At 45.4% G+C, this 16925-nt stretch overlaps 1 protein-coding gene across 1 annotated transcript in view; it reads right to left on the bottom strand.

Moving 5' to 3' along the window:
• The window catches only part of CUBN (cubilin), a 267353-nt gene that overhangs the window by 3256 nt on the left and 247172 nt on the right, over positions 1-16925 (bottom strand). The window contains exons 61-66 of the mRNA XM_059910072.1: positions 9015-9177; positions 8450-8655; positions 7146-7293; positions 6030-6211; positions 2382-2547; positions 658-893 (exon numbers count right to left, since the gene is read on the bottom strand). Of these exons, the coding sequence (XP_059766055.1) occupies positions 658-893; positions 2382-2547; positions 6030-6211; positions 7146-7293; positions 8450-8655; positions 9015-9177 (1101 nt within the window). The remainder of the gene's footprint in view (positions 1-657; positions 894-2381; positions 2548-6029; positions 6212-7145; positions 7294-8449; positions 8656-9014; positions 9178-16925) is intronic.

The following is a 16925-nucleotide window of genomic DNA, read 5'->3' as shown; positions in this document are numbered from 1 at the left end:
GTGGGCTCAGTAGTTGTCGCGCATGGGCTCTAGAGCGCAGGCTCAGTAGTTGTGGCTCACGGGCTTAGTTGCTCCGCGGCATGTGGGATCTTCCCGGACCAGGGCTTGAACCCGTGTCCCCTGCATTGGCAGGCGGGTTCTTAACCACTGCGCCACCAGGGAAGTCCCTAGGCCAGTTTTTATAAGAGATTTGAGCATCCGAGGATTTGGTATCCGTGGGGGGTCAACGGAACCAATCCCCTGCAGATGCGATGGGAACACTGTAGTTCTATTCATGCAGAAATAACATGGAGAGTCAACCCTGGGCGGTGCATTGAAATCACATACAGAGCTTTCAAAAAACAGCATGCCACAGATACTCCCCCCCAAAATTTTGATTCTGTAGGTTGAGTGGGGATTGAAAGTCTTTGATGCTAAACGACTGCACAGGCGATTCTGACGCACAGTCAAGTTTGGCAACTATTACTATTAATTTAACTCAATGCCCACTAGGTGACACTCGTGCTCCCAAAACAAAAAGGAAAGTCAGAAACCTGAATTTGTAAAAGTACCGTGTGCTCTCTAACTGCATGAGTCTGCCTTTAAAGGTGCCTTTTTAAGCTCCTTTCGTTATTTAAAAATAACAATTGGGAGTTTTTAGAAGTTTGTTTTACTCACTGCGCCGCAATACGGTCCAGACGAGGGGGAGTTAGCATCTGGGCCATCGTAGAGCAGGAGGTAGTTCTGGACGCATTCTCCGGGGTCGTCAATGCTGATAAAGTAGAAGCTGACGGTGACAGGTCTTCCCGCAGGAGCAATGATGGTCCACTCGCAGTGAGTGTTGTTTGGGTAAGTGCCGGGATAGCCAGGGCTGGCGACCGAGCCGCTGTCTCCGTAAAGAGTCCCGCCGCAGTCTGCGAGGAAACAGGTGCACGAAGCTTCAGTCAACCAAGTAGAAGCCGTCAGCGCGCTTTAGTGAGCTTAAGGCAACGAGACAGTTGTTCTCTCAAGGTGCTGAGGCCCTCTGCAAGAAAAGCGGAGGCAGGAACCCTTTTCCTGTCCCTCCTGCGGGCTGTACCTCCCTTCCTCACTGCCTCCCCCGCTCCCACCTCCACCAAATATCCCTCCCCGCCTCTCACGGCTTAGGAAGGGCTTCCTCCAGATCTTTGCTTTGAAAACAGTGGGTTGAGAGCACAATGGGAAAACCAGGACTTGGGAAAGTAACTGCAGGAGAGAGTGAGGTTGATCTCGGGTGCTTTCGATGGTGTGGAGCTCTCCAGAGGCAGTGAGTGAGTTGATGAGGATGTGGATGAAGTAAAATTAAAAGGGAAATTCCGGGGAAGAACCAAAGAAAAGAGGTGTGTTATTTAAGGTCTTGGCAGTAATGATTCTCAAAGTGACTATACCAGGCTGATAACTGACAGTTCCAAGATTGATACGCTTAACAAGCCAAAGCTCTTTAAGTATTGGTGCTAATTTGTTCGATGTGTTAATTTGCACAGGAAAGCGATCGTTATTTAGACCAGACAGCCATGGGCATCCAGATATCCTGCGCATAGGAAGAAAGTGCGTAGCATAATTAAGAAGCACTGGGCTGGGTTTCTGACCACTGGAGGTTTAGTCCTGCCTCTGCCATGATCTAGCTGTGCGTTTTAGGCAACGCATCAGTGTGGTGTTTTATTTCCTTGTCTGTAAAATTAGGGCATAGAGATCATCTTTTACTCTTGGCAGTACCAAGAAATCGTTATCTACAATTGTCTTGATAGAATCCTTTTCTAGTCCTCTAGTATATTTAAAATGAGTCCTTTTTATCATTCTTATTTTGAAAGTTTTTAGATATTTGGGGGGACATTTCATAAAGATATTCTTTGTCTCTTGAGTTAAGTGCATTGACATGACAAATTTCCTTCACTTATCGGTAAACAGCCAACCAAAAATGCAGGAAGGTGCTTACTGCCCTGTAAAAGCCGTTAACCTCCAGGACTGCCAAGAAATGAAACGCGGTCTCCAAGGAACACAGCTGTTTATACATACGCAAGTATGTGTTCATCACTTGGCTTTCTGGCAAACTTTTTAAAAAAATCCTCAGAGAACTACCTTGATGATCAAACCAAAAGTTAAAAATAATGACAAAATCAGAATTTATAAAGGAATTTAAAAATCTTTGTACCTTATTTGTGCTTTACATGTAAATATATATTCTTTAATATATAGAAATAATGAATAAAAGTAGCATTTTTAAAATCTCTATACTTTCAGTGTTAAAAAAATCTCTATTTTTTAATGGAAAATAATCAAGTACACAGATTGGGGAAAAGGTCACTTTGACTGTCTTCTTCTATTAGACGCTGTATGTTTTTCTCAGCTGCATTACTTTCCCTTACAAAGTGCCAGGGTCTTACCAGAGGGTGATGAGGTCCAGATAATTTCATATCCACGACCGGAAGTTGCACTATCACTCTTAAATCGTAGGTATAGTTCACGACTTCGGGAGAAAATGGGATTCGGCAACAGAGTCCCACAGAACGTGCCCAGCAACGGCGAAGTGCTCTCGCTTCCATTTCTTACCTTTAAAAACGAGTCATTAATGATTACACTTAGACCTATTGTACCTTCTTCTCTGATATATCATCACTATACGTTAAGACGTGAGACAATTGGAATGACAACTTTTTTGGGGAAAACTTTGTCTTTTTATGTACTTAATGGAGGGTTAATACACACAGAAGTCACCTTCACTTGCAAAGGAGAGAAACCAATTTGTAGATCAAAAACCATTTACAGCTGGATTCAGAAATATCTGTTAATCTCCAGTAATTAAAACACGACAGCATGTTTCTATAACCAGCTAGTTGACTGGTGTATAGCAAACCAGTTGTATCTTTCTTCTTGGGGAGACATTTTGAAGAATGTAGTTAAAGTGAATTTTAAAAAGATGGGTGGGGGGAGAAAAATATTATCTGCTTTGTTTCCAGTCAACTCTGTTATACTTTATTCATCATACTGCATTTATGTTTTTATCTCCCATTGAAAATTGCTCGGCTATAAAGGGGCCATGAAAAAACAACGTACAAAGTATGACAAAGTTCAAAACGAAAGGAATTTCTACATGGGAAAAGGACATAATTCAAACAGTCTTTAAAATTTCTGACTCTTAGATTTATTTTAAAAATACTTTGTGAAGCTGAGTAGATTTTTTTTAATTCGCTGCATGGAGTAGACACGCGTGAAAACAGGAAACGTGTTGGCGTGTGAATGCAGGTAAGCGCACTGTGAATTCAACCACGGTTTGTCCTCAAGCCCGGCTCCTGCTGCACATTCCCAAACAGCCCCACTCGGAGGAGGGCTCTTGTGCGGCATCGCAGACACGTGATCCAGGCAGTGTGGGGCTGGAACCAGCTCCGCGTGGATGGAGGCTGACTCTTTGTTGATACACGTATTTAAAATCTTGGAAGCCCCTCCAGTCCCTTTTTTTTTTTTTAAATTCACGTTCTTTTATTTATTTATTTATTTATTTATGACTGTGTTGGGTCCTCGTTTCTCTGCGAGGGCTTTCTCTAGCTGTGGCAAGTGGGGACCACTCCTCATCGCGGTGCGCGGGCCTCTCACCATCGCGGCCTCTCTTGTTGCGGAGCACAGGCTCCAGACGCGCAGGCTCAGTAGTTGTGGCTCACGGGCCCAGTTGCTCCGTGGCATGTGGGATCTTCCCAGACCAGGGCTCGAACCCGTGTCCCCTGCATTGGCAGGCAGATTCTCAACCACTGCGCCACCAGGGAAGCCCCCTCCAGTCCCTTTTTAATCCCATAGTTTAACATGTGGTTAATCGCCAGTTGTCTAAAGTCACCCAGTGTCTTCAGAGGTGTGGTGGGTAGTCTTGTTGGGTTGTGTTGATCTGGAGAGAGCCCTTTTTTTTTTCGGCTGTGCCCCGCAGCTTGTGGGATCTTAGTTCCCCCACCAGGGATCAAACCCAGGCCCTGGCAGTGAAAGTGCGGAGTCCTAACCACTGGACCGCCAGGGAATTCCCCGGAGAGTTTCCTTTGAGGTCTATGGAGTAGCCAGTGGGAGAGAAAAATGCCTTCCTGGTGCTCTTTGGGCTATTCTGCTAAGGGTTTAAACAAAGTAGCCTCGCCATGGATGGAGCAGCCAGTTAGCTGTCGGCAGACAGAGAGGGCTGCCATATTCAAGGATGGCCACCTGCCCCACTGCAGTCTTGGCTTTGGGTCTTTTTCCGCTGGTCCTCTTTAGAAAGCTGATGCTCTGCGGGGAGACGCGAGATACTAATTCCCGCTGATGTGCTAATGACCTGTCCTTTTCATTCCTCTCCGCACAGAAGGGGTGGGACAAGGAGAGCAGAGGGCATCTCTGGGACCTTAGGCGACCCTGAAAGGGGAAGTGAAGGCAAATGCAAATTCCAAGTGGGGTCTAGAGCTTGGCGTTCGCGTGGTGTAATACGGTCAGAGTCCTCAGTGAGAAATTTCCGTTCCCATCACCGTTTACATGAATGGAATGCTGAGGCTGCAATAAGCCATGCCAGAATCTTCCCGCCGAAAACCAGACACAGCAGCGCTTTACAGGTCTGAGGCGCAGTTTCCTGTCTCTGCTTATTGCACAGGAGGTTTCAGCCCCGTTTCCATGAGACAAGGAAGGGCAGCAGGGTGGAGGGGGGCAGTTGTCACCCCCCTGGGGCTGGAGAGTCAGCCCTTGCTCCCCAGCACCCAGGGGCAAATGGCAAAGTTAACTCCAGTCGATAAGGGTCAACTCAGGCTTGAAGCGAACCCCGAGTAGCTGCGCTGTGACTCCGGACTGTCAGGATGATTCTCCCTTCCTCCGTATCCCACTCCTCCCCTCGTGTCTGCTTTATGCTGCACGTAACTGTTCGGACTCCACGGGGGGTGAGGTACGTAGGTCTGCGTCTAATGACCTGATTGACACACACGCTGCTGTCTCTCCCTCGTTTCCCCTCTGCTGCATCCACGTCCCCCCCACTCTCCTACCGCAGTGATGTTCCCCATGAAAAGGCATGAGCTTCCTCTGAGTACTTACTGCACTAGAGGTTGCGAATGGTCATTAACAAAGGACTTCGATGAATTTTATAGGGGGAGCTTTCCAGGATAACAAAACTCCGTAACAGGCGTAAAGGAGAAAACAAGCTGTTTGGAAACCTTACAGAAGATTCGCACGTACATGAAACAAAGCCGACTTCGGGTGTCTCGGGTTAAGGTTTTGATGTGAATTCAGTTCAGAGGGAGTCAGCATCTTTGTACATACAAGCCTTACATGGCACTTCAGTTTATTTCCTACGAATGAACACATTTCCAACAGAGTCTGCAAAGGACGCTGGAGGGAGCTGGAGGGTTTTCATGGCAAAATATAGGCGCTGAGTTCCAGACACAGGAGGGTTCTCTCTCGGTGGGGCGGGGGACGGGCAAACAGCAAAGGTGCTTCTTCATCCAGATGAGGAGGAAGGAACAGAGAGCACTCCACCTTCCTCTGCCCAACACGCGGTCAAGGAAAGACTCTCCTTAGAGAATACCGAAGATGCTCCAGACTCACTGTGGCCATCAGGGGAATCAGCCCAACTATCTAGTCTCACGTAGTTTCATGTTTACCTCTACACCAGGCACACTTCAAGTCAGAGTTCTCATCTGGCCCCAAAATTAGCACTTTGCCCTTGGACCTCCCTCACTTCCAGTCTCAACTCACACATTAGCTCCTTTAAGAAAACTTCTCTGTTCCCAGACTGCTTAGGTGCCCCTACCCGTGCTGGCTCTGATAGTCAACAGGAGTGGACAACTTCATGTCTGTCCTTCCCACAGACTGTGAGCCTCCGGGGGCCCCTGAACATGTCTTGTTTCCTCCTGGATTTCCGGTGTCCGGACCTAGGAGATGGTTGGCCATTGCCTAAGTATTTAGGCGATGAAAGGATAATGAATCATTGAATGAAATGAGGAAGGAATATGATTAGCAGTAGCAGAGAAAAAGGAGAAGAATCTTAAGGGATCCATCATCTTTTAAATAATTCATTTACATCATATTCAAAAGTATGTTACCTCCAAGAAATCACGGGTGCAGTCACTTGAGTCCCCGATGCCAAATGAGTGAAAGAAGAGGGAGATGGTGTGGTCCCGAGGAGCTGTGAGCACGGATGTGCAGTCCATGCCACCGCTATAGCCTCCCGGCCAGCCGGGGCTCCTCAGGTTGCCGAATGCCTTCTTATACTCTCGGTTGCAATCTTATTTAGAGGAAAGACAATAGTCGTAATTCACATATGCCACGCAGTACTCAGTGCTCCTTCAACTTGACAGGAATCATTCACAGAGATTATTAAATGGCAACAAACTTCAGAAGAAAAGCTAACCTAGCCCCTTCATTTACCTTTGAGATTACTGAGATCCCAAGACTTAAAGCGAACGGCACACTGAGCAAATGCAGTGCAGTGTCTTCACACAAAACACCCCCGTGTGAGATAGTAAATGAGCGAACGTGCACCCTCTCCTGGGAGGACAAACATTCTCGCATCCTCTGTGCTCTTCTGATGACGTGGAGGTGGAGGTGGCTGACTTTAGACTCTTTGGGCATAAAGCCTCTACCTCCAAGACAGTTTGGCGTGAAGATTTTTCTCCAAACCCTTTGATGAATTATTTGTTCTGATAGAGCTGGCAACTTACCGTTCTTGACCATTTTTGGTAAAAATACCCAGAGCGTTTTCATTTGTTTGTTTTAATCAAAGGCAGCTTTGGTTTTAACCAAGCTTGAAATGAACATTACGTAAAGTGTTCTCTGGAAATAAACTTCTCAGTGACAGAATCCAGTAATTCTTTCAAGGCTCCCGGGTTTTTCCAAAGTAATTTTCTAAGATATAGTGATTCTTCTACATGGTTAAGTGAATAATTAATACAATAACTGGTATATTTTTTGATTAACGACATGAACTTTGAAGAATATGCTGCCATTCTCGACATTTTAATTAATATTTTATTCGCTTTACCTCTTCAGAAGTCAACTTTAGTAATTTGCTAAATTGGGCCTGGCTTCTAGTAAAGAGTCTTACCTCATGTGGGTGTGGTTTATGTCAACAAACCTTAATTTACTCAAGGGGGTCAATTCTAGCTGTAACTGTAATAATGGCAGTTTTTCTGAATAAAAGATGAAATCCCAGAGCTCACCTGCAATCTGATAGGTAAAACCCACTCTAGAGTTTATGTTAAAAACTTCCGATTTAAAAGTGACGATTGCGGTGCTCATGGAAGAATAAAATGTGGGTACAGCTGAAGCATTTCTGCCGAAGAACCGAATTCCTGGATTTCCATTACTCTGAAATGAAACGGAAGCCAAATGCCGGTAGATTTAGTATCAAAGGAGAATAGGCCACAGCAGAAATTAAATTGCATACAAAAATATGGCTTAAATATTCAGCCGTGGAGACCAGTTACAGAGTTTAATGCACTCTGCAATAAGACTTCACCTTGGCCCTGGAATCTACAGGTGTCTTGCAGTCTTCGAGGGGCGGGTGGGAGGTTGGGAGGTTGGGAGGCCAAGTTTCTGCTGAAACCACAGGGCAGACGCCTGCCTACTGAAGATAAGACCTTCCCACTCACCCCGCTTCCTATCCAAGGCCTGTGCCGCTGCTCAGGGTGCACCCAGGCTGTCGGAGGAGCTCACCGCGGTTCTACTGGGGCTTCTCCATTGTTCTGAACTCTGTGAGACCAACCAGCACTGCTCCTGGCCCTCCCTCAGCGCCCTTAGCAAACCTGGAGTGTGTGAGCTGCCCCTCAATCCGGAGAGAGGCAGCTCGGGTGTCCCCGGGAGCCCCACTAGGCATCACCCTCAGTTCAGGGGTCCTCACCCTACACATGTTCCCGGAGTAACCTGACCGCTCTCATCCTGCAACTACCTACTCACGTGATGATGGCGCCCGAATCTTCAGGCGTTCTGTCAGCGTTACACTTTTGTGGTCAACATTCTCCCCAACGTCTAACCCCATGGGCAATTCACGCTCATCATTTTTTTTTTTAAACCAAAAGAGCTTTGCTCTATGTTTTCAACCATGAATATAGTCCCACTAGACTGGTACCAAATGCCTTCTTAACTGTTCCCTTCAATGCGTTCCACACACAGATCCCACTGACTACAGAAGTGCTTCTCCATGGAGCACTGCTGTCAGAACACCAGAGATGTTCATCAGAAATTCAGGTCAATGGGCGTAAGTAGGGGAATTGGTCTCTGAGGGTGGGCCCAGGGGCAGGCACTTTTACCATGACACCCAGATGTTTCTTAGGCACATGACCTACAGACCAAGTTCAGGTTTCTTAATGCCTATAAATAGAGGGTTTTGTAAATGGCTGAAAACCACATTAGGCTGGAAGTAACTTCGAGAACTTATTTAGTCATGCCCTCATTACTTCAAGTGTTTTGCAAACACTGGTGAAAAGGTCATACGTGTGACTGTCATTCGTCCTGTAATTGTTACCTCTGGTGGGTCCTGAAACTCTAAATAGTTCTGGTCATAGTCTTGTGAGCGCAGCTCAAGTGCCCACACAGTAATCATGACCTGCTGATGTAGAGGAGCTTCAATGACCCAAGTACAGATGGAAAACGGGACAGCTGGGTCTGATGAATTGGGTGACGAAATACTTTGTGGGGTCCAAGTTGCATTATATGTTCCGCCACAAGGCACTGAGATGGGAAGAAAGAAACAACTTATAAGACATTTTACTTGTAACTCATCACACATATTTAAAATTCTGCTTTCCTTACTCTTCCAGCCCAAAGGAGCTACATTTACATCATTCTATGAAGGATTTACAGTCTATATTCTAAGAATTGAATATAGAATTGTACCATGGATTAAACACAGAGTAATTAACGTGGTGTTTAGTAACTGACATTGAACTTAGACAGTCATTAACATTGAGCATAGTAATTAACATTGAGCTTAGTAATTAACACTGAGTACAGATATAAGCATGGCATTATTTTTAGTGCATAAATACACGTGTGTTTCATACTATGTAAAAATGTCTCAGTTTACTCACTGCCCACGATGGTATACGTAGCATTAAATCCTTCCCTTTCTAAAGTTAAGTCACTGACAAATTGAACTGTAAGGAAGTTTCCAGAAGAAATAAATGGAGCAGGTACGGTGGAACCACAAAATGTTCCAGCCAAGTTGGCATTTTCACTATCCCCATCATATAGCTGAAAAGAAAAACAGCTCATTAGTTATCCATTATTCACAAAGAAGCTGCATATTTTACACTAAAATGGACATGAATTTACGACAGGTCATGGTTAAGAATCTTACACTAATGTTCTTTTTTTTAAGAAATATTTATTTTTATTTATTTATTTGGTTGCACCGGGTCTTGACTGCAGCTCGAAGGCCCCTTAGTTGCGGCTCGCTGGCTTCTTTAGTTGCGGCACGTGTGCTCCTTAGTTGTGGCATGTGAACTCTTAGTTGCGTCATGCATGTGGGCTCTAGTTCCCTGACCAGGGATTGAACCCAGGCCCCCTGCATTGGGAGCGTGGAGTCTTAACCACTGTGCCGCCAGGGAAGTCCCTACGCTAATGTTCTTAAAGCTCGTTTTAATTTAGGAACAGAATTGCTATTGAATCAATTATACTACAATGATTTTTAGTAAAAACCTGGTATATTGCCTAAAGTTTTTTTTCTCATTGGGAAAGTAAAATTCGATTTAAAAACTGATGTGTCGTTACAGCCAGCAAACCCATCGCTACCTCCACCGCCGCCCTCCCTGCCGCGCTGCTCCAAACCATCACGATCTCTCGCCTGGTTCTCGTCGCAGCCTCCCCACGGGTCCCCCAGTCCTGCTCTTGACCCCCTAGAATCTGTCTTCAGCACGTCAGCCAGAAGATACAGTTTAGATGTAAGTCAGCCCAGGTCGCTGCTCTGCCGAGAACCCTCCTAACTCCTTCTCATCCACTCAAAGCCGCTACAGTGGCCTTCGAGGCCGGATAGGATCTGCTCCCACCCCCATTCCCGGCCTTTCCCATCTGACCTCTCATTGCCACTTTCTTTGCTCTGCTCCCTGAGCGATCCCGGCTCTCCTGCATCCCGGCTGTTGCGTCTGCAGTTCCCTTTGCCTGGAATGCCCTCCTATTTATCCGCGTGGTTTCATTCCCCTCTGTTGCTTTAGGCCTTTGCTCAAATACCACTATCTCACTAAAGCCTTCCCTGAACACCCCTATTTAGCATGCAAGCTCTCCCAATATTCCCTTCCTCCTTTCCGGCTTCACTTTTTCTCCAGAGCATGTTTTACCTTCTACGTTACATGTATGTATATATTCATATATAATTTAATTTATTGTCTTCCCCTCTGAAGAGAATGCAAGGTCCATGAAAGCACAGGCTTCTGTCTGTTCTATTCACTGCTAGGTCCCCAGTTTTCAGAAGAGTGGCACACAGAAGGTACTCAGTAAATATCTAAGGAATGAAAAAGTGCCTTGATTCCTCTCTCCCGCTACCCACCCTCCCAAGCCTGCTCACCCCAAGTCGTCTTTACGTCAGTAAAGGGCTCAAGCCTGACACCTCGGCCACCCCGATTCCTCCCTGTCTCTTCCCGACCCCGCATCTACTTTGCTCCACCTTCAACATCTAGGCCAAGGGCTCCACCTCCACTGCCCCCACCATGGTCCTTCACCTGCATCGCTGTAACATCTCCTGACAGCTCTGGTTCCACAGACCGTTCTCCACCGAGCTGCCTGAACGTCTGCAAGCTGAGAGTAGAATATGCTCCTGCTTGGCCTACGATATCCCCATGGATCCCCGCCGCTGCGTCTGAAGTAACAAGCCACCCTCTTCACCGTGGTCTACAAGCCCCTGTCTGGTCTGGCCTGGGCCGCTCCGGGCCGTCGCCCCCTCCCCAGGTTCCTGTAAGCCCGCCGTGCCCTGACAAGTCCCTCCGAGCTGCCCCTCCTGCCAGGAGCTCTCTGCTCAGCCCTTGGACGGCCCACGCCTCGCCATGCGGTCTCAGCTCAGACATCTTCTCCTCAGAGAGCCCAACCCCATCTACTGGGCACTTCCCCAACATCTTCCTGCTCTTTTTTCCTACGATAATTAAAACGTACCTTATTTATTGCTTATTGCTTATTTACTTCTTCTGGCCCCTCACCCATCAAGCATGTAAGCCGCACGGGCAGGGGACTTTGATTATTCACTGTGTGTCGCCAGCACCCAGAGCAATTCCCAGGCACAAGAGCCTTCAGCAAATGTCCATTGAAGTAGCGAGTGCTTGGATTTCTCTCAAACACATTACTAGAAAACAAAGTGTTGGGACTTCCCTAGTGGTGCATTGGTTAAGGATCCGCCTGCCAATGCGGGGGACACGGGTTCGAGCCCTGGTCCGGGAAGATCCCACATGCCGCGGAGCAACTAGGCCCGTGCGCCACAACTACTGAGCCCGCGCACCTAGAGCCCGTGCTCCGCAACAAGAGAAGCCACCGCAATGAGAAGCCTGTGCACCGCAACTAAGAGTAGCCCCCACTCACTGCAGCAAGAGAAAGCCCACACACAGCAACGAAGACCCAACTCAGCCAAAAATAAATAAATAAATAAACAAATAAATAAATAAAAGACTTGACCTTTTAAAAAAAACTCTAACATCAAATTTTCAAAACAAACAAAAAAAAACGTGTTCTCCACCTGAGTAATCTCTATTGCATTGCTAAAACAAATATCTGTGTGTCCATCCAAATATTGAATTTATAACAGAACCATGTTGTGTTATAAACCTCAACATAGCCATTACCGCTGACATTATTTTAAAATGCTGGGAATACATAAAATAGAAATGGTTAAAAGCAGTCAAGTCAAAATAAACACAAAAATAAATTTACCACTAGATGGCACTGTTTCTCCTGCTTAAACGATTTTAGTAAAATTTTAAAGCCAAAAGAAACCAGAGAGTTGAAGGATCTAATCCCCTCGTTTTATAGAAGAGCAGATTTGCCAAGTTTTAGGTAATGTACCTTTTCTGGTAAACAAGTTAAAATTTTATTATAACCATAGCTGCTTCTATAATCACATTATATTGGCAAGCATTTTTATTCTGTGTACTGTGCGCCAGGCCTCCAAGCAAGGCTCTGTGTATACAGGGATGCATAAAGCACTTTCCAGACACTAATTTGACTCACAAATAATGAGAGGGAGAGATTCATAAATTAAATATATGTGTGTATAAATTACACATAAAATAGAGAAACGTAAGTGCTACCAGAGAAGAATTCAATGTATCAGGGTAACCCAGATGATCGAGCCAGGACAAACCTCACACGGACATTTGAACTGGTATTTGAAAGTTAAGTAGAGACCTTCCAAACCTAGAAGAGAGGAAGGGCATCCCACCCTGATGGACAAGGTATGGAAGGCCACGGAAATAAAAACGGCCTGGCGTGTCAACACCTGCCCACCCTGTGACCAACCTGGAGATCAGGGTGAGAGAATAGAGGTGGGATGGGGAAAGTTCACTGGGACAGGACTGACGTTTCCCACACTTCATGCGAAGGACTTTGTATCTTCTCCTACGTGAGTTGTAAGATCTAACTTGGGTTTTAAACAGATGACTGGTCCGTACGATGGAAGGAAATTTCCTACATGCCCGGCCTCGAGCCGGCGTTTGCATTAGTTCACTCACTGTTACCGTAAAATTTCTCCTAATGGAGCTGAACTAGGACAGCTGATGGAGGCTTCTGGCCTCCCGTGTAACCGAGGCCAGGATTTTCTCCCCCTGCTCTCCCATCCCTGACGCCTCCACCATGAACTTGCGCAGGGTGGCTCTATAGAGAGTGGCAGGAGGAGCCCTGAGCAACGCTGCTGACGTGGAATCCTACCCGCGCTAGGAGGGAAACGGCGCCAGGACGGCACCATCTCCAGCAGCTGCGTGGTGCCTTCCACGAGCACACATCGCTGCCATGACGGCTCTGGGCCTGGGGCTGGAATTACGTCCTAAGTCTTAAGTTTTGTGGATGCAGATAAGTGCTGAGAGGAATTTTGTGTTTGCTCGGCTTTTAAACCTCTTTAACAGTGGCACATATTAGAATCTAGTTAAGGCCCGGAAGGAATTGCACAAATAATCTAGTGGAAGAGAGCCTCTGACTACACCTTCTGCCAGATCCTGCCCTTTGCTCAGCCATCGATTGGAGCAGCTAAAGAAAGTAGGGAAGGACATTTTGGGATTTTAATTTCTATGAACTTTTAATGCATGAAGGCAATAGGCTTTGATATTGGGCTTTAATTCTTTTTAAATTTAACTCCAGGGCTTCCCTGGTGGTGCAGTGGTTGAGAATCTGCCTGCCAATGAAGGGGACATGGGTTCGAGCCCTGGTCTGGGAAGATCCCACATGCCGCAGAGCAACTGGGCCCGTGAGCCACAACTACTGAGCCTGCGCGTCTGGAGCCTGTGCTCCGCAACAAGAGAGGCCACGACAGTGAGAGGCCCATGCACCGCAATGAACAGTGGCCCCCGCTTGCCACAACTAGAGAAAGCCCTCGCACAGACATGAAGACCCAACACAGCCAAATAAATAAATAAATAAATTAATTAATTAATTAAAAAAAAATTTTAACTCCATAATTTTAGGCATTAGTTTCCTTAGGACTTTATCGTTTAACATTTCCCTGGGAATGTGATAACGGGAGAATTTTGATAGTCTTATTTGAAGCATCTCTACATTGCATCTCAGAGTGTCTTCATGAATTCTCTGATTGCACTGTGGGACTTCTGACAGGGTCTGCGGGACAACAGGCCTGGGTATAATTGGGGATGAGAACGAGAGTAGAGAGTGATTTTTTAGGTTTGGGGTTGAACTCTGATCCTTTACAGAAACTTTTGGGGAAAATGTTTTATTGGTGCCAGTGATCTCAGGAAGATCCACTAAGGCGCAATGACGAGAATCACCTCTAACTGCAGGAATTTTTATATAACAATAAAAAGTAGTATTATCGTATGAAATCATTAATATTATTAATATGATCATTATGTAATCTCAATGCTCTTTTCCAGTGCCTGGCATATAGTAGGTGCTCAAATTAACATTTATGGAATTTATGAATGAACAGTAGGTACTACCTCACAAGGATAGGGATCTGACGCCTCCATAACTGCTGACCGCCCCCCAGAGATGGACAGCCCCTCCTCCCACGGCTGATCACAGACTGAATGGTTAAGCCCAGTGGGTTAAGATAGAGGTTTTCCATGGGAACAGTACCATCCCCTAGGGAGTGTTTTGCATAAGTGTGGTGTTCTGGGCTCGTCACAATAGTTTGAGGCTATAGCTGGCACCCAGCATTTAGAAGCCACACTGCGGAATCCCATCAAAATTCAGGACGCGTCTGCAAAGTGAAGATTTATTCTAGGTCCCACATACCTATGAATGTCCCACCAGACATGTGTGTAATAAAACTGTTTAAAGTTCTTAATCCCAGGACCTAAGCCCATTCTGTATATAAACACAAAAATATTTTGCACAGTTTTAGTATGTATCAAATTTCCAAGCAGGCAATTATTGCATAAGTTGAGGGAAGTCTGTAGTTTGTTCTGTTTAGAGCCATTTGACTTGAGTCTTCCACCATTCTGGAAATTCATGTTGTGGATGGGCGCTGCTACTGGCATTTATTTAAGTTGCAAACAGAGCTTCCCCACATCACTTTAAATGTATGCCTGTGCATTGCCGCAAGTCCGCATATTAGAAGAATCTGACTACTTTATCTAGTGACTTAGCATAGCTGTATCAGAGCATTTACATATTGAAATACACACTATTCTCTAGGCTTTCCTTTTATTTCTCCTTTTCATTGTATTTAGCATAATTATAAATTGAAATTATGTATATGGCTAGGCTATGGCATAGATGACCTTTCACTTCAGATGGTCAAACAATCATTAGAAAATACTGGCTATTCCAAGGGGCACTGAATGCATTGAGAAGAAGCTGGGCAGTGTTAGGAAGGAGCCGCCTCCTTTCCGCCAGTTCCCACGTTTGCTGGCAGAGCAGCGTCGGTTACGGTCCTGGTCCGGAGCCCCCAATGCTGTTTCACTCACTGTGCTGCACAGAGGAGTGACTAAACTGCTGGGCATACACCAGGCAGCTCACGCCCCTCCTTACCCCCTTCTCTTTGGTGGCCAGTCTCCCACCCCACGGGAAGCATGCTTTTGTGCTGTTCCTCTGAAATCCAGCTCAGCCGTCCCATCCGGTAAGCCCTTCTGAACCCCAGAGTAACATCACTCATACCCTCTTTTGCTCTACTTTTCTGTGTCGTTCACGTTTATTGGCTTTGTCATGTCTCATCCACTTACAGCTCCGTGAGGAAACTTATCTCACAATGCCTGGCACATAATCATGTCACGTGACTCTTCATGGAATGGATGTGATGTCAATTTCAACAGCAGTTGCTCAGTGAAATACACAATTCCCTATTTACTGCGTTTATCTTTTTGTTTTTGTTTTTTGCTTTTTTTTTTTTTTTTTTTTGGCCACACTGCATGGCTTGCGGGATCTTAGTTCCCTGACCAAGGATTGAACCCAGGCCCTCAGCAGTGAGAGCACTGAGTCCTAACCACTGGACCACCAGGGAGTTTCCCTACTGCAGTTATCTTAACAGCTTTCCACATCAACCCTTTCAAAAACAATAATGATACAATTACAAATGAATAATGGACTTGGCATGTTTTCACCTGTATATCTACCTACAGAATTAAATTAACTTTTCTAAAAAGTGATTTGATTATAATCTCTAAGAAACAGTTGCAAATGAGCCAACTGTCCCATTTATCACAGAGAATCTTTTTAATAAAGGTACCTCTGGGCCTCACATTCCAAGAACTGCTCAGTGATCTGCCAGTTTAGTATAAGCTGGAGAAGTTGCCAATTGAGGGAAACTGCTTTCCCAAAAATGAAAACAAAAGTAGATCTGAACAGACTTTCTTTTTAAAAAAAGGACATTTTATATTGAAGCTAGAGGATAACTCCTTGTTTTCGATATTGCTATGGCTATGCTAAACAGCTTGAGGACATTTAGAAAATTAATGGTTCTTTTATTTATTTTTTTAATGTGTTTTGGCCACCCGACACGGCTTGTGGGATTTTACTTAGTTCCCCCATCAGGGATCGAACCCGGGCCCTCAGCAGTGAGAGCGTAGAGTCTGAACCACTGGACTGCCAGGGAACTCCCAATAGCTCTTTTGATTATATTATCAAATCACACATAGAAATGGATCTTGAAAATAAATCCAATCAGCCCTCCTCCTGGCAGGACCCTATTCTGAACATCCCACATGAATTTATATTTATAATAATGTATATCTAACTTAAGTATTCATCATATTTTTTAAAAAGGAGATTCTATAGCCCTCATACACATCTGGAATTACCCAAAGGGGGGAAGAAGGAAAGAAATTTATTGACAAATTACATGTCAGGTACAGTGCTGAATACTCGTTATGCTCAAAACAGCCTTGCGAGACAGGTGCGGTCATGTGACTTCTTGTTTGTTTGTCCAGTAGATGAAGTGATGAGGAATCAGGGAGACAGGGAAGCTTGTCAGGTGGCAAAGCTGGGTCTGAGTCCATATGATCTGCCTCAAAAGCCTGTTGCTCTCCTGTAAAATCAGGGGAGTGCTCAAATAGTCTTGAACCTCAGCTCACTGCTGCTCTGGCCCCTTTGGTCTCGTTTCAGACAAGAAGAATTCAACCCGAACTGACATTTCTTGTTATCTGTAGTCTTTCGTGAACTCCCTCTGACCTGGCTTCTGTGCCAATACTTTATTTAAATGGTTGTCATCCTATCTAATGAGTTTCTTCTTTATCTTCACCTTTCTTGGCTTCTCATTTACAATTTAATTAGCACTGACTGTCCATCCTTGGTAAAGACTTTTCTCCCTTGCCTTCCGCGATAACTGCATTATTCCTGGTCTGTCCACTTCTCCCATG

This window comes from Balaenoptera ricei, chromosome 2 (genome assembly GCF_028023285.1).
Source record: "Balaenoptera ricei isolate mBalRic1 chromosome 2, mBalRic1.hap2, whole genome shotgun sequence".
Lineage (NCBI taxonomy): Eukaryota > Metazoa > Chordata > Mammalia > Artiodactyla > Balaenopteridae > Balaenoptera > Balaenoptera ricei.
The sequence above is the reverse complement of the archived record's forward strand: the minus strand, read 5'-3'. Positions and strand labels throughout refer to the sequence as shown.